At 41.0% G+C, this 18,754-nt stretch overlaps 2 protein-coding genes and 1 pseudogene across 3 annotated transcripts in view; all 3 read right to left on the reverse strand.

Annotated features, from left to right (window-relative positions):
* Positions 1 to 612, reverse strand: part of LOC139375661 (kinesin family member 19) — a 76,475-nt gene extending 75,863 nt beyond the window's left edge. Inside the window, exon 1 of the mRNA XM_071117466.1 lies at positions 237 to 612. Within this exon, the coding sequence (XP_070973567.1) occupies positions 237 to 275 (39 nt within the window). The 5' untranslated portion in view covers positions 276 to 612. The remainder of the gene's footprint in view (positions 1 to 236) is intronic.
* Positions 613 to 5,389: 4,777 nt separating this feature from the next.
* Positions 5,390 to 8,864, reverse strand: LOC139377154 (dynein axonemal intermediate chain 2-like; annotated as a pseudogene).
* Positions 8,865 to 16,787: 7,923 nt separating this feature from the next.
* The window catches only part of LOC139376782 (tweety family member 2), a 117,154-nt gene continuing 115,187 nt past the window's right edge, over positions 16,788 to 18,754 (reverse strand). For both annotated transcript variants that reach the window (XM_071119709.1, XM_071119708.1), the window contains one exon: positions 16,788 to 18,547. In XM_071119709.1, coding sequence (XP_070975810.1) covers positions 18,467 to 18,547 — 81 coding nt within the window. In that variant the 3' untranslated portion in view covers positions 16,788 to 18,466. The remainder of the gene's footprint in view (positions 18,548 to 18,754) is intronic.

The following is an 18,754-nucleotide window of genomic DNA, read 5'->3' on the forward strand; positions in this document are numbered from 1 at the left end:
TAATGTGGGCTCTCTGAATAAAATACCAGATTGAGTGGCATTCATCTCAGCAACCCAGAACCAACGGGCATCTAGACTACAATCTAGTCTACACAATTATCTAAAGTCATGACTTCCATGTGGTATATTACACTTAAATGATCCCATACCGGTAGGTTATACAACATTACTGCTGTTCTTGCAGTAATAGTAAACAGATATGATGATGTATAGGTAGGCTACGGTATTGTACTTACTGTTAGTTGGTGGTCCTTTGATTCGCCAGTGTCCTTCATGGCCACTTGTAGTTGGAGTGTCCTCGACTTGTTAGAAAATAGTGGCCGTCTATACAGGCTACTAAACTGGACATCGGTCAGACATCCTGCACAATATCTGCACGACCCCTCTCAAAACCACCTGTACTATTTGTCAATGTAGCCTACAAACAAACCTCTACCTTTCCGCGTCAAAATAGTTGGGATCATTCTTTTACGGTTAAATAAACGCTACTCCACTCGCTAAATGTGCGCTCTTTCAAGCCTGATATAACCGCGTAAAACGAGTACATTCTGTTTAATCTATTCTGTTTAAAGAAATAATTAGGTTGTTTATTCACCCATGTCTTTGAAAACAGACAAGGATACCGACGAGAATGCGGACGGAGAAAGGCAGGTGTCGACCTGTCTACTAGAACTGCCCTTTTATTCTCCTTCACTCTCGCCTTTTCTTTTCTCCTCTGACGACTCGTGCGTTGTCTTCCTGGATACCCGAGATCAGCAGCACAGTAGCACAGAGGCGCGTAAAACACGGTTGCTTCTTCGATTTGCCGCAGACCAATGACGACATCTGGTGGACAAATCCTTGGCTCACAAAATTGCGCAAATGGCTCTCCAAATTACGTTGATGCTCTTGCTTTACCGCCAGATTTAAATATTTGACGGCTGTTTCTAGAATAACATAATGACTTATAAAACACTTTTAAGAAAGGCATCTGTGCCAAATGATTTCTTAACACTGAAAAGTGCTTATTTTGTTTGCCAACATTGTTAATGTATCATATTTTTTAAATCCACATGTACAGTATTCACATGGGCCAGATGTTTAAATTTGTTAAACATGTTTTTGGTTACTACATGATTTCATGTGTTATTTCATAGTTTTGATGTTTTGATGTTCTACAATGTAGAAAATAGTAAAAAATAAAGAAACCACCTGGAATGAGTAGCTGTGTCCAAACTTTTGACTGGAACTGTATATACAGTATATACTGTATATCAAATAATTAAACATGAATAACAACTCAATAGAATTATTGAGTTCCACATGACTCATTAAGAATGTCTCTATATTATAGAAAATGCCTTGCTGTCTTTATTTGATTGATTCAAGATGACAATACAGATGACATGTGGAACATCATGTTGTTACGGTGTTCCGTCTCTGACTTCTTTCCCTTCACAGACACCTTTCTCATAATAATATTACATCATTGGTTTGTGAGTACAGAATGTACTGTATATACCTGTAAGTAATTGACAATTATTAAATAAGAAGTAAACCTTGCTTTTCGACATCACTGAAAAGTCCAAATGACAAACAATTCATTCCATTCACTCCTATTTTCGAATTATAAAATATTTTCGTCATGGGAGATTTTCTGTTATTATGGGGATAAACACATTTCAAAAGCGCCACCACAGCACAGATTCATATTTGGGGAAAATTCTATTTAGTCAGATTTACAGGTTACACATTTGGTATTCTCGAGACGAGTTTACATACAGTAGCTAAACTCAGCAAAAAAAGAAACGTCCCTTTTTCAGGACCCTGTCTTTCAAAGATAATTCGTAAAAATCCAAATAACTTCAACGATCTTCATTGTAAAGGGTTTAAACACTGTTTCCCATGCTTGTTGAATGAACCATAAACAATTAATGAACATGCACATGTAGAACGTTCGTTAAGACACTAAAAGCTTACAGACGGTAGGCAATTATGGTCACAGTTATGAAAACTTAGAGGACACTAAAGAGGCCTTTCTACTGACTCTGAAAAACACCAAAAGAAAGATGCCCAGGGTCCCTGCTCATCTGCGTGAACGTGCCTTAGGCACGCTGCAAGGAGGCATGAGGACTGCAGATGTGGCCAGGGCAATAAATAAAATAAAAGCAAAGGCTAGCTTTTTCAAAAAGAAATTTGCATCCTGCAGCACTAATTCCAAAAAGTTTTGGGACACTGTAAAGTCCATGGAGAATAAGAGCACCTCCTCCCAGCTACCCACTGCACTGAGGCTAGGAAACACTGTCACCACCGATAAATCCACGATAATCGGGAATTTCAATAAGCATTTCTCTACGGCTGGCCATGCTTTCCACCCTGATACCCCAACCTCAGCCAACAGCTCTGCAGCAACTAGACCGAGCCCCCCCCCCCTCCCCTCCCGCTTCTTCTTCAACCAAATCCAGACAGCTGATGTTCTGAAAGAGCTGCAAAATCTGGATCCCTACAAATCAACTGGGCTAGACAATGTGGAACCTCTCTTCCTAAAATTATCGGCCGCCATTGTTACAACCCCTATTACTAGTCTGTTCAACCTCTCTTTGGTATCATCTGAGATTCCTAAAGATTGGAAAGCGGCCGCGCTCATCCCCCTCTTCAAAGGGGGAGACACTCAAGACCCAAACTGTTACAGACCTAAATCCATCCTGCCCTGCCTTTCTAGTCTTCGAAAGCCAAGTGAACAAACAGATCACAACCATTTCGAATTCCACCATACCTTCTCCCCTTGCAATCTGGTTTCTGAGCTGGTCACGGATGCATCTCAGCCACGCTCAAGGTACTAAACGATATTATAAACGGCATCGATAAAAGACAGTACTGTGCAGCCGTCTTCATCGACATGGCCAAGGCTTTTGACTCTGTCAATCATCATATTTTTATCGGCAGACTCAACAGCCTTGGTTTCTCTAATGATTGCCTCACCTGGTTCACTAACTACTTCTCAGATAGAGTTCAGTGTGTCAAATCAAAGGGCCTGTTGTCCGGAACTCTGGCAGTCTCTATGGGGGTGCCACAGGGTTTAATTCTCGGGCTCTTTTCTCTTGCTGCTGGTGATTCTCTAATCTACCTCTACGCAGAAGACACCATTCTGTATACATCTGGCCCTTCTTTGGACACTGTGTTAACAAACCTCCAAACAAGCTTCAATGCCATACAACACTCCTTCCGTGGCCTCCAACTGCTCTTCAATGCTAATAAAACAAAATGCATGCTCTTCAACCGATCGCTGCCCACACCCACCGACTAGCATCACTACTCTGGACAGTTCTGACTTAGAATATGTGGACAATGACAAATACGGAGGTGTCTGGTTAGACTGTAAACTCTCCTTCCAGACTCACATTAAGTATCTCCAATCCAAAATTAAATCTAGAATCAGCTTCCTATTTCGCAAAAAAAGCCTCCTTCACTCATGCTGCCAAACATACTGACTATCCTACCGATCCTCGACTTCGGGCGATGTCATTTACAAAATAGCCTCAAACACTCTACTCAGCAAATTGGATGCAGTCTATCACAGTGCCATCCGTTTTGTCACCAAAGTCCCATATACTGCCCTCCACTGTGACCTGTATTCTCTCGTTGGCTGGACCTCGCTACATATTCGTCACCAAACCCACTGGCTCCAGGTCATCGATAAGTCTTTGCTAGGTAAAGCTCCACCTTATCTCAGCTCTCTGGTCACCATATTAACATCCACCCATAGCACCCGCTCCAGTAGATATATTTCACTGGTCATCCCCAAAGCCAACACCTCCTTTGGCCGCCTTTCCTTCCAGTTCTCTGCTGTAAGTGACTGGATCGAATTGCAAACATCACTGAAGTTTGAGACTTATATCTCCCTCACTAACTTTAAGCGTCAGCTGTCAGAACAGCTTACCAATCGCTGCAGCTGTACACAGCCCATCTGTAAATAGCCCATCCAACCAACTACCTACCTTATTCCCATATTTGATTTTGTTTTTCTGCTCTTTTGCACACCAGTATTTCTACTTGCACCTCATCTGCACATATCACTCCAGTGTAAATTGCTAAATTGTAATTACTTTGCCACTATTGGCCTATTTAGTGCCTTACCTCCTTACTTAATTTGCACACACCGTATACAGATTTTTCTATTGTTATTGACTCTACGTTTGTTTATCCCATGTGTAACTCTGTGTTGTTGTTTGTGTCGCACTGCTTTCTTTTATCTTGGCCAGGTCGCAGTTGTAAATGAGAACTTGTTCTCAACTGGCCTACCTGGTTAAATAAAGGTGAAATAAAAAAAATATTAAAAAAATACTGACTCTTACTTTAGATTTTGACCCCCTCTTTGTTTAGGGACACATTATTCCATTTCTGTTAGTCACATGTCTGTGGAACTTGTTCAGTTTATGTCTCAGTTGTTGAATTTTGTTATGTTCATACAAATATTTGCATATGTTAAGTTTGCTGAAAATAAACGCAGTTGACAGTGAGAGGACATCTTTTTTTGCTGAGTTTATATATAGACCCCAGGCCCCAATCTTAATGGGCCAGTGGACCAAAACAAGGGTAAATTTGTTACCATTGGGCAAAGAGGTGCAGCTATGTTTGACAGGTAACTATCAGTGGTGATGTCATACAGGCTGGCGGAGTACAACAACAACTTCAGTCAAAACCAAAACAATTCATTTTGATTTTACTTAAGTTGTCAGTCAGTGTGTCACAGGGTTAGTTTTAACCAAATTCACACCCCCTCACCAGCCCCCTCTCATTTTATGAACCCTTGACAACCTATATTTACACAGTAACTTTAACTCCTGTAATGGCATTGTGAGTGTCTCTCCATCTATTGTCCAAAGGTGCTTCTGCAGATACAGTATAATTACTAATCACAGCATGAATGGACAATATGATACCTCATCCAGACATTATCAACTATGAGATCATAAATTGACTATGTACTTTGAAGTCTTTTGTCTGCAATGTATTTTTCGTTGTGTCAGACACCCAGTAAGACTAATGGGGATCCTAAATAAAATCAAATCAGTGCAGCTGTGGTGCACAGAACACTGTTTTGGAGTTCATGCTGTTACTGTATATAGGCCACCTGATGTGAATGTATTGCCAGATGAATGCTATTGAAGGGTGGTGTTGCTTGTTATCCTAATGAAATAGACAACTAATTCAGTCATACCACAGAGTATAAATGATTAATAATAACCCACTGGGCACAAACTGGTTGAATCAACATTTTACACATCTTTACACATCATTTCAACAACAGAAATCATTATGATGACATTGGATCAGTGTGAAAAACTGACTGGATTTGTAAAAAAATTAATTAATGTCAAGGAATTTTGAAAACGTTTGTTTTGTTCACTCAATCCCTTGAGTGAACATTACTAGCTCCTCGGCGCCCTCCTTGGTGTCCTCGTCCTTGGTGTCCACAGGCCAGGAAGCACCCATTATCCTGCACCTTCTGGCTGTACAGAGCCTCATCACACACCTAGAAAACATAAGAATATAACTGATGTCCATCCGAGGATTTTTCCTTGGCAGCATCATGCAAGAATTCTACCAATGATAACAACACAACAGTAAGGGGTTTCACATGGTCACTTAGGCCTGGCAGGTGCTGAGTAGAGGCTGGATGAGGTGCATGATAATACTTGCAGACTGAGTGTGGGGTCGTTCTGTTTGAAGAGGAAGTCCCAAATGTCGAGTATCCGGTCCATTTTGATGGCGAAGAACACAGAGGGCCGTACTGGACTCCATCAGCCTTCTGACAGATAGACTGTATGCGATCTACGGCAACCAAGAGGTCATTTTACATTAGGTCAATATTACAGGAGGGGCCAAATCACTGGTTATATGCATTAGAACCTAAAAAAGAGTGTAATTTATCCATCTGTGAAGTAGCTATATCATTGGTCTGTATTATGTTGTTTCAGAGGGACGCTTTACTTTGTCCACATGATGTCTTCGGACCAGATATGGGCTTTCCAATCGGCTACGGTCAGGAAGTTCTTGAGGAAGAACGGGTTCTTTTGCAGGGCGTAGATTGGGCCGTGAGGACTGCTGTACGTGCACACTATCTTCTCAGGTGGGCTCTTGGCCTTTTGGTTACATGAGACCAACAGCCCTTGCTCTGTTTCCACCATAAACGTTGTGGTCTGGATAAAAAAAAGAAAAAACATCAGGTTAAATTTGAGGTCTTCCTTATGTACAAACACAAATAGATGACATACTAGATCTCCCACTTGGACCAGTTCATACAAAAAGACGTTAAGGCAAATCCACACTCTTAATTAATCAACAGCGAAACAACAGGAGGATAGTCCAGTCTAGAGAGCCTCAGCACCATAGTGGTCTCAAACTCCAGTGAGATCACCCCCATGGCATTGTCCAGATTGCACTTCTTGTTAGGGTCCAGTACCAGCCTCTCTGTGGGCTCGCTCATCTTACGAATGTCCCACCCCAGCACCTTATAGACAGAGACCAGTGGTCAACTCAGGGCCGATCAGTCACAGTCTCCTTGCCTTCAATAGATGCATTATTACATAACTTCTGGCTATGGCCAAATGGCAATTGAAGGTCAGAGAAAGTGCACCTGTCCCGGACCAAGAGTATCAGACTTCACTGCCCATGAGTCCTGAGTGTTTAGTGCCACCCTGGCCTATTGTGCCTGCTTGGCTTGAGAAAGGGATAAGGTGACAAAGGCTTTTATTGCTTCTATTGGAGGCTTGGTTCACCTGGCCGTCCTTAGACGCAGAGAAGGTATCGGTTCCAGTCTTTGACTGCAACCAGATGACTTTGTAGACAGGGTCTCTGTGGCTGTGCTCTAGTGTGGACATTTCCACTGGCTAGCTGCCCTTGCGAGTGTCCCAATAAGCTGCTCAGACATTTTACTTTGTGTACTTTCACAAACACACATGCATGCATGCACAAAACACACAAATGACAAGAACACACAACACAACTATTAACTGTCAGAGCCTAAACAAATATCTAGAGGCAATGTACTTAAATGCTCAAAAGAGCATCCGGACAAATCCAGACATTACATAACTGGAACCTTTATAACATTTACAAATAGCTGCAGTCTGGAGTTGGATGACTTGACTATACCTCCACAGTTCTTTACACTGCACAGTAATCTCCTAAGGACATTGTTCCTGAGCTGGCAGGAAGCATGATGCAGCTGTTGAAGGACCCACTGATCTGGCCATTGTAGCTACCTCCGACCAGGATGTGAGAGCTTTTGGGGGTTTGTATTCCAGACAGACCAGTGGAGAGACAGGTTTCAGGGTCATTTCTGGCTTATTGCGATTCTCTGAAGAGGCAACACAGGGGATTCAATTAATTAATACTTTGTAGTCCACTTTGACTTTCTGAACTATCAATTAAGATGGCAAATTAATAAATCTCACTGCCACAGCTATTGCAATGATAATCCCTGTTAGAAAGGAAAATATAAATGAAAGAGATGTTTGAGTCATACACCTCCCAATGTTCCATATATCAGAGTTGTAGCTAATGTCTTTAGAGACTTTCAGGAACTCCAATGAGGAGTAGGCCACAGCCAGCTTGCGGCTGCCATCGGGATGCCAGGACAGACTGGTGGCAGTGTGTTTTATCTTGTTCGGGTTTCTGTAAGATCAAAAACCACTCAGACGGACACAATACACTGGTAATATACATCATTTGTGGATTCTATGTTGAACGATAGGTTAATAGAGGTCATGGAAGCACTTAAAAACATTGATGGTTTTGACTCCTCCACCACCTCCTCCTCCTCCCCTTCAAAGTACTCCTGGTAGATGTTGATGGCATTGTTCTGCTTGATGCTGTGCTCCATGTTCTGTGTTCACACGGGAGGAACAGAGGAGGGCTGTGATCAGAGATAGAGAGGAACACTCTTCTTGCTCTCTCCCTTTCAGAACTGGTTATTTTCTCTATCACACTACTGCAGCAGCTAAGAAATGGCTTTGGGGCAATGTAGATTACATTTTTACATGTTTTATTTAACCTTTATTTAACTAGGCAAGTCAGTTAAAACCAAATTCTTATTTACAGCGACGACCTAGATTCAGGGCCAGTTAACACCCATACTCTTACGATAAGTGCCATGGGATTCTTACTGACCACAGAGAGTCAGGACACCCATTTAATGTTCCATCCAAACGACAACAACTTACACAGGGCAATGTCCCCCCCAAAAAAATTATCAGAGACACCACCTCCGGCAGCATCTGGTCTCCCATCTAGGGACCGACCAGGACCAACCCTGCTTATTGTAGCTTCAGAGGAAAGACACCAGTGGGATGCAGGGTGGTATGCTGCTATAGGACATATTATTTAGATATGGCATAATGTCATACACTAGTAATTAATTCAATAAAATATTATTGAATTGAAAAATCTCTATGACCCGGGTCATATCGTGGCTACTTGATTGGCTGATGTCTGTCACGCACTGCCCAGCTGCATGATGGTGCTGAAATAATGCTGGTCTTTCTCCACTTTCTTCCTGAAGCGGACAGTCTGCTCCATCTCCTGGGGGTTGATGTCCTTGGGCCAGCACATGGTTTATCACCCTGGTCTCCGACTCAAAGCGCTCTGTGTTCACCTACAAAAGAAAGGGCCAGGCAGGACAGGCAGGATTCAGCACACACCGTGCACTCAAAGCTGTAGTGGCCTAGTTACAGACAGACAGTCTGTCTGAATAAACAGTGTTGGATTGAAATGTACATAGGCTGCCAGATGCGTCTTATTATCTCATAATGAAGCAGCAGCTGTTTTTATCTAACACAGTGGTTTCCAAGCTTTTTATAGTCCCGTACCCCTTCAAACATTCAACCTTCAGCTGCGTACCCCCTGTAGCACCAGGTTCAGCGCACTCTCAAATGTAATTTTTTTGCCATCATTGTAAGCCTGTCACACACACACTATCCGATACATTTATTAAACATAATAATGAGTGTGCGTTTTTGTCACAACCCGGCTCGTGGGAATTGACAAAGAGCTGGGTATAGGACCAGGGCACAAATAATAATACAATAATAAATAATTTTGCTCTTTATTTAGCCATCTTACAAATAAAACCTTATTTCTTCATAAAAAAACATTGAATAACTCACCACAGGTTAATGAGAAGGTTGTGCTTGAAAGGATGCACACAACTCTGCAATGTTGGGTTGTATTGGAGAGTCTCAGTGTTAAATCATTTTCCACACACAGTCTGTGCCTGTATTTAGTTTTCATGCTAGTGAGGGCCGAGAATCCACTCTCACATAGGTAAGTGGTTGCAAAGGGCATCAGTGTCTTAACAGCACGATTTGCCAAGGCAGGATATTCTGAGAGCAGCCCTATCTAGAAATCTGGCAGTGGCTTCTGATTAAATAAAATTTTCACACAACAGCTTGTTGCAATTTTGAGGAGGCTCTTGTTCAGTTATTGGTAAGTGGACTGGAGGCTGGGCATGAAAGGGATAACAAATCTCTTTTGCGTCGTTCGTTTCGGGAAAGTGCCTGTGTAATTCCGCACCCAGCTCACTAAGGTGCTTTGCTATATCACATTTGACATTTTCCATACAATGATGGAAAGACCTGTGTGTTGTCCTTGTTAAAGCAGACAGAGAAGAGCACCGACTTCTTAATCAAAGCCTCAATTATGTCCCGCACATTGAATATAGTTGCGGAGAGTCCCTGTAATCTTAGATTCAGATCATTCAGGCGAGAAAAAACATCACCCAGATAGGCCATTCGTGTGAGAGACTCATCATCATGGAAGACAAGTGAAAATTCTAGTCAGTAAAGAAAAGCTTAAAGTTGTCTCTCAATTTAAAAAAAACCTGTCAATACTTTGCCCCTTGATAACTAGCGCACTTCTGTATGTTGTAAAAGCGTTACATGGTCACTGCGCAAATCATTACACAATGCAGAAAATACACGAGAGCTCTTGGGCCTTGCTTTAACAAAGTTAACAATTTTCACTGTAGTTTCTAAAAGGTTTTTAAAGCTGTCAGGCATTCCCTTGGCCGCAAGAGCCTCTCAGTGGATGCTGCAGTGTACCCAAGTGGCATTGGGAGCAACTGCTTGCAAGCGCGTTACCACTCCAGTATGTCTCCGTCATGGCTTTTGTGCCATCAGTAGAGATAACAACACATCTTGACCACCAAAGTCCATTTGATGTCACAAAGCTGTCCAGTACTTAAAAAAACATCCTCTCCTGTTGTCCATTAAAGATGGTATGTGTCTCTCAGGACGCAGGCCTTAATTTTTTTGACCATTTATCAATTTTCGAGCAAACGGAACGAGCAGCAGCTACGTTTGGCTACATACAGTGGCAAGAAAAAGTATGTGAACCTTTTGCAATTACCTGGATTTCTGCATAAATTGGTCATAACATTTCATCTGATCTTCATCTAAGTCACAACAATAGATAAACACAGTGTGCTTAAATTAATAAACGCACCAACAATTAACACGTTGTCATGTCTTTAATGAACTCAGTGTGTAAACATTCACAGTGCAGGCTGGAAAAAGTATGTGAACCCTTGGATTTATAACTGGTTGACCCTCCTTTTGGCAGCAATAACCTCAATCAAACATTTTCTGTAGTTGCGGATCAGAGCTGCACAACGGTCAGGTGGAATTTTGGACAATTCCTCTCTACAAAACTGTTTCAGTTCAGCACTATTCTTGGGATGTCTGATGTGAACCGCTCTCAAGGTCATGCCACAGCATCTCAAATCAGGTTTAGGTCAGGACACTCCCTGGGTCACTCCAGAAGGCGTATTTTCTTCTGTTGAAACCATTATTTTGTTGATTTACTTCTTGTGATTTGGGTCGTTGTCCTGTTGCATCACCCAACTTCTGTTGAGCTTAAATTGGCGGACAGAGAGCCTTACATTCTCCTGCAAAATGCCTTGATAAACTTGGGAATTCATTTTTCCGTCAATGATAGCAAGCTGTCCAGGCCCTGAGTTAGCAAAGCAGCCCCAAACCATGATGCTCCCTCCACCATACTTTACAGCTGGGATGAGGTTTTGATGTTGGTGTGATGTGCCTTTCTTTCTCCACATATAGTGTTGTGTGTTCCTTCCAAACAACTCAACTTTAGTTTAATCTGCCGACAGAGTATTTTGCCTGTAGCGCTGTGAAACATCCAGGTGCTCTTTTGCGAATCTCAGACTGGCAGCAATGTTTTTTTTTGGACAGCAGTGGCTTCTTCCGTGGTGTCCTCCCATGACCACCATTCTTGTTTAGTGTTTTACGTATCATAGACTCACCAACAGAGATGTTAGCATGTTCCAGAGATTTCTGGAAGTCTTTAGTTGACAATCTAGGATTCTTCTTAACCTCATTGAGCATTCTGCGCTGTGCTCTTGTAGTCATCTTTGCAGGACGGCCACTCCTAGGGAGAGTAGCAACAGTGCTGAAATTTCTTCATTTACAGACAATTTGTCTTACCATGGACTTATGAACATCAAGGCTTTTATACTTTTGTAACCCTTTCCAGCTTTGCACAAGTCAACAATTCTTCTGAGATCTCTTTTTGTTCGATGCATGGTTCACATCAGGCAATGATTTTTGTGAATAGCAAACTCACTTTTTGTGAGTGTTTTTTATAGGGCAGGGCAGCTCTAATGAACATCTCAAATCTCGTCTCATTGATTGGACTCCAGGTGAGCGATCTCCTGACTCCAATTAGCTTTTGGAGAAATCATTAGCCTAGGGGTTCATATACTTTTCCCAACCTACACTGTGAATGTTTAAATTATGTATTCAATATAGACAAGAAAAATACAGTAACTTGTGTGTTATTAGTTGAACCACAGTTTGTCTATTGTTGTGACTTAGATGAAGATGAGATCAAATTTGATGACCAATTTATGCAGAAATCCAGGTAATTCCAAAGGGTTCACATACTTTTTCTTGCCACTGTATGGACCGTTAGTGGAATTCCCGCAAGAGAGTAACGATTAATGTCATTGGATGTTAATTATTTGACATTGTATTGTTATTTCGCTGAACACTAGATGGTTTAATTTAATTTTTGGCTGTGAAACGAGGCTACTCAGGCGAGAAAAAAACATCACCCAAATGTGTAGCCCCGTTGGAAAATATAAATGGACTGTTTGAAAATGTGAATCACATTTTTTTTGACATACCCCGACGGCATTGCACGTACCCCTGGGGGTCTGCACAATTTTTTAGGAATAAAGTTTGGGAATAAATGATGTAACACAAACCTTGCTGATATCATGACACTCAACATACCCAATTGAAACTGGCGTGTTGCTCAAGTCTTGTGAAGTTGTTAGGTTGTGTAATAAATGATAATACTGCTACAGGCCAGTCAAGTTCTTCCACACCGAACGACAAACCATTTCTGTATGGACCTCGCTTTGTGCACTGGGGAATTGTCATGCTGAAACAGGAAAGGGCCTTCCCCAAACTGTTGCCACAAAGTTGGAACCACAGAATGGTCTAGAATGGAACTAAGTGGCCTAGCCCGAACCATGAAAAACAGCCCCAGAACATTATTGCTCCTCCACCAAACTTTGCAGTTTGCACTATGCATTAGGGCAGGTAGCGTTCTCCGGGCATCCGCCAAACTCAGATTTATCCATCAGACTGCCAGATGGTGAAGCATGATTCATCACTCCAGAGAACGCGTTTCCACTGTTCCAGAGTCCAATGGCGGCGAGCTTTACAACACTCCAGACGATATTTCCTATTGCGCTTGGTAAAGTTAGGCTTGTGTGTGACTGCTCGGCCATGGAAACCCCGTTCATGAAGCTCCTGACGAACAGTTATTGTGCTGACGTTGTTGTTGCTTCCAGAGGCAGTTTGGAACTCGGTACACAGTAAATTTACAGTGGGGCAAAAAATATATATACTTATTTTCCACCATAATTTGCAAATAAATTCATTAAAAATCCTACAATGTGATTTTCTGGATTTTTTTTTCCTCATTTTGTCTGTCATAGTTGAAGTGTACCTATGATGAAAATTACAGGCCTCTCATCTTTTTAAGTGGGAGAACTTGCACAATTGGTGGCTGACTAAATACTTTTTTGTCCCACTGTATGTAATGAGGATATGACATAATCCCATGTTCACTTGTCATTTGTGCAACCAATATCTTGACCATATCGCATCTTCTGCTATCTGTTAGGCTTTTTGTCCAAGCATACTCATTCATGATCCTCTCTCCTCAAGGTTTGTTCTTCAGAATGTCTTCAATCATCTAAGTCGGAGTAATTTAAAAAAGGAACACACTAACACTTTTAAAACAGCAATGAAATAGCAAGTATAATGTTTGTTTAAGCTGGAAATGTTCAGTACTTACATGAGATAGACGATTATCCCCAGCTGTCTTTCTTGTAGCAGGAATCTGCTGCAATATAATGGTGTCCTCGGAGTCCCCCTCATTGTCTCCACTGTATTTTGATAAAGAGCTGCTTGCAGAGGAACTCAACGAATCTAGCAATCATGTTAACATTTAACTGGTGTGAATAACACTGTAATTATAACACAATTTAGGTGGAAACATCCATTATTATGATTAGAGGGCTTTTGCTAATGACAAGCGGAATGCAAAAATGTAACATTTGGAATTGATTAGACCCACTACTGTTCTAAAAGGGGGGTGAGAGGTGAGCACAGAAACAAAGACCATTTTAAAAATGTCAAAATGAGAAAAGAAATCAGCAGATATATCTGCTTGAATTACATTTCAGAACATGTGTTAGGCTAGCCAGGACTGTATGGATGAATGTGAAGCTCTAAGCTAATAAGCAACTCACCATCAGGATTTGGGTCTTGGGGTAAACAAATCTCCAGCACACCAAGGTCTTGTTGGAATGTCAAATGTATTGGCAAATGTGAAGACAAAATAAGATTGCACAACCTTATTGATTAAATATGCTGTGTATTTTTTTTTAGAGAAAAACCAGAATAGAAGACAATAATCAAAGAGGTCATCTTTACGTGAACATCGTATCCCCAAAACTGACTTAGTGCTTCTTTCCACATCAATTCCAATTATGTGCAGTCTACAGCCTGTCTACTACAGCCACGTACTGAATTATTATAACAGCAGTCTGAGTATTATAGCAATACACCATAGATAGCTATCAACACTGAGATTGTATCGGCATACAAATGTTAGTATCACTTATTCTTTAAAACCATTAATGACTGGCAAAGACAATGCACAGCTACAGATGAGTATAATCAGACAACTCCCAAAACATAAACCAATCTTTGACTGATCTGTGATCTAGGGAGGCACAAGTTCGCTTTGTATTCATTACCAGCAAGGAAATCTGCAATCAATTTGACAGTAAATATAAAGTAAGTATATTTAAAGTGTGTCAGTATAAGTGTGTTGTTCCATAGGATATTGTGTGAAATGTGAAACTTTTCACTCACCACAATCCAAAAAGGATTTGAAGGTCAGTTGCGTACCGCCTGCATCCTTGATGACAAGAAGAAGTTAATTTAAATTGCATTAACACAAATAACGTTATGCACAAATTACAAGAGAGCAGTGCTCTGTTTAGAGTAAAACACATGTGTTGCATCGACCTGCCTGCCGCTAAGTACTGTCTACCAACAGTTCTCTTTTCACAGTAAAACGTCTTACCGACCAAACAGCAGCTAAAAACGGTCTAATAGCTCTAAACTTGAGTGAAACACACATGTAGCACAGACCAACTGCCGCTAATGGTCTGCTAACAGCTCGCTTTTCAGAGTAAAACACATGTTGCACTGACTAACCTGCTGGCAGCAGTCAGTAAAGTCCGCTAGCTACTGATAATAGCTAATAACGCTCTGTTGAAAATGTACAACAGGTGATGCACCGATCCACCGGGCAAACTATTGTTTGTTTTGGCAAGTCGGTTACTTTGTGCATGACACAAGGAATTTTTCCAACAATTGTTTACAGACCGATTATTTCACTTATAATTCACTGTATCACAATTCCAGTGGGTCAGAAGTTTACATACACTAAGTTGACTGTGCCTTTATACAGCTTGGAAAATTCTGAAAATCATGTCATTGTTTTAGAAGCTTCTGATAGGCTAAATGACACCATTTGAGTCAATTGGAGGTGTACCTGTGGATGTATTTCAAGGCCTAACTTCAGTGCCTCTTTGCTTGACATCATGTGAAAACCAAAATAAATCAGCCAAGACCTCAAAAAAACAATTGTAGACCTCCCCAAATCTGGTTCATCCTTGGGAGGAATTTCCAAACGCCTGAAGTTACCACGTTCATCTGTACAAACAATAGTACGCAAGTATAAACACCATGGGACCACGCAGCCGTCATACCGCTCAGGAAGGAGACACGTTCTGTTTCCTAGAGATTAATGTACTTTGGTGCGAAAAATGTAAATCAATCCCAGAACAACAGCAAAAGACCTTGTGAAGATGCTGGAGGAAACAGGTACAAAAGTACCACAGTAAAACAAATCCTATATCGACGTAACCTGAAAGGCCTCTCAGCAAGGAAGAAGCCACTGCTCCAAAACCGCCATAAAAAAGCCAGACTATGGTTTGCAACTGCACATGGGGACAAAGATTGTGCTTTTTGGAGAAATGTCCTCTGGTCTGATGAAACAAAAATAGAACTGTTTGACCATAATGAGCATTGTTATGTTTGGAGGGAAAAGGGGGAGGCTTGCAAACCAAAGAACACCATCCCAACCGTGAAGCACGGGGGTGGCAGCATCATGTTGTGGGGGTGCTTTGCTGCAGGAGGGACTGGTGCACTTCACAAAATTGATGGCATCATGAGGCTGGAAAATTTTGTGGATATATTGAAGCAACATCTCAAGACATCAGTAAAAGCTTGGTCGCAAATGGGTCTTCCAAATGGACAATGACCCCAAGCATACTTCCAAAGTTGTGGAAAAATGGCTTAAGGACAACAAAGTCAAGGTTTGGAGTGGCCATCACAAAGCCCTGACCTGAATTATATAGAAAATATGTAGACAGAACTGAAAAAACATGTGTGAGCAACGAGGCCTGCAAACCTGACACCAGCTTTGTCAGGAGGAATGGGCCAAAATTCACCCAACTTCTTTGTGGGAAGCTTGTGGAAGGCTACCTGAAGCGTTTGACCCAAGTTAAACAATTTGGAGGCAATGCTACCAAAAACTAATTGAGTGTATTTAAACTTCTGATCCACTGGGAATGTGATGAAGGAAATAAAAGCTGAAATAAATCATTCTCTCTACTATTATTCTGACATTTGATTCTTAAAATAAAGTGGTGATCCTAACTGACCTAAGACAGGGAATTTTTACTCTGATTAAATGTTAAGAATTGTGAAACTGAGTTTAAATGTATTTGGCTAAGGTGTATGTAAACTTCTGAATTCAACTGTATATACTGTATATTTATATATATACTTTTTTCAAACAAAGCATAAGGGAAGTATATTCCAGTTTAGTAGGTAATGCAACATTTATTGGATTCCAACCACAGTTAAACCTCATTGAAGAAGAAGCCCCAGGACAGAGTTTTGAAAAAGGATGGTTTGCACAGGAGCTCGGTGTAACTCAATGACTATGTCAAATTATATTTGCCCTGTACACCTGTGTGGCTAACCAAGTCGTCATTACATTTAGGCTGATGGTCTTTCACATCCACTTAATTATGCAAAGTGTCGGTCACTTTAGCCACACTTTCATTTTGGGACTTAAAAAAATATGTGCATAAGGCATTCATAGAATGAAGATACACCAAACACAACAAGAGAATACTCAAAAGTATTTTATTATTAATTCACAATGATATCCCTTCTCTGAGGATAGATACACATCAAGCACCACTCTCAATGGTTCTAGACAGTGCTACTTCACATGCATTCAAACTGAAAAAATTAACAAAACAAACAAAATAATATTATAAAATCCTACAGAATTAAACATTATCTGATGATAGCTCAAACCAGCCTGTTCATTAAGAGTATGATGATATGTTTTCTCAAAATGGAAGAAAAGGATCACTAGTAAGGTTAAAACTGCTGTCTGAACACTATTTCTCTCACCATGATAGTTTGCAGCCGCTTGCAAGTCATGACCAAAACTCAAGTTGATATGGTACTATTACAATACACATCCAACCGAATGCCATCATTTAACAACGGCCTCTGAAAAGAATATCTGATATTATGGCAGAGCAAGGCTCTCCTAAGGGCTTTATTGGTTTAAAACAAGCTACAGATATCGCACAACCAGTGGCACATTAGGACAACCCTAAAATGAATAAAAAATACTACAAAATAAGACACAACAATCTGCAAACGTACAAGGTTTTTACAGAAGTCAACATACAGTATAGTTTAAATGCGCATCAGTTACCGTATGTGGACAAATTACATTTGTAACATGTCTTAGTCGTTGAAATGATGGCTCAAAACATAAAATCCTGTGTCAGACACCGTGCGAGACCTTTTGAATGGAGAAGAGCAAGCAACACAGAGGGGTATCTGCGAAGAATCAGTGTTGGGCATTGTGTCGGGTCACTATCCCAGGCCCTACCATACAATCAGGGTTGAGTTTGTGCTTCACAAGGTTTAGGTCTCAACTGTATGTGGAAACATATAACTAATATTATGGCATATGTTGTCTGTTGCCTTGGAGGGAAAAGGAGGACCCTCCGACAGTCGAAATTACAGTATTCAGTTCTAAGAATGTGAAAATGTCATTTCTGATGTCCTTGTGCTTGGCCAATTTCAGATATCAACAGAATGGTATGGTTCCATCTTTTGATTTGAATAATTAATATATTGTGGCTGGTTCCTCCAGATAGTTCAGCAGTCCACATCAAGTCTTTGAAGAGGTCAGGTAGAGAATGTCTTTTAGCAAGAGAGGAATAGTCACAAGCAGTCATAGACTTACAGTATATATACTGTAATTACAGAAAATCTGTTTTGGAGAATAGGGAGTGGTTATAGGCCCAAAAACATGCTTCAATTCTTAAAATATGTTTTATAAGACGTTTCACTTCAAAATAGATGTATACAAATCATTCGTTCCTGAACAATTTAGATCATTATTAAAGTCATTTATTGTAAAAGTTGCTTTTGTCTCATCGGAGTGAATGAATCAAGCTAGTGTTTTTAAAATATATCATTATTACAAATAGAATGAATAGAATCATATAATAGAATAAGGGCTGGAGTCACGGTGACTGAGACATACACATTATGCTCTGGGGTTTGGGATGGGACAACTGTGTGTGTGACACCTTTCCTCATATCAGGCCTTGGTCCATTCCAGTGAGTTGGACGAGGATAGGGTCCGTGCAGCAGCCACAGAGTCACACACTGCTGGAGTAGTTGTTTTTGTGTGTGTGCGTGTTCGCCTGTTTGAGGACCCCTCTCGGAGATGGCAGAAGTGAAAGAGAAGAAAGATCGAGGGAGGAGCAGCTCTATGCCTGGAAATCATTCCCAAAGTGTCTGATCTGGTCCTCAGTCATGGACAGGTAAGTAGCCCTCATGCTGGGGGAGTACTGTAGGGGAAAACATAATATGACAGGACACACAATTAGAGACAACACCAGGTGACTTATAGTGAATGAAATGCACAACAGTATAGAATAACATAGTACTCTTTCAGAACAGTATCTAACCAGCGAGACAGGAAGGAAGGGTAGGTAGCTAGGGGAGACAATACTGTGTCTATGCCAAACATTGATTGGACTATCAGTCAGACAACA

This window comes from Oncorhynchus clarkii, chromosome 20, assembly GCF_045791955.1.
Source record: "Oncorhynchus clarkii lewisi isolate Uvic-CL-2024 chromosome 20, UVic_Ocla_1.0, whole genome shotgun sequence".
Lineage (NCBI taxonomy): Eukaryota > Metazoa > Chordata > Actinopteri > Salmoniformes > Salmonidae > Oncorhynchus > Oncorhynchus clarkii.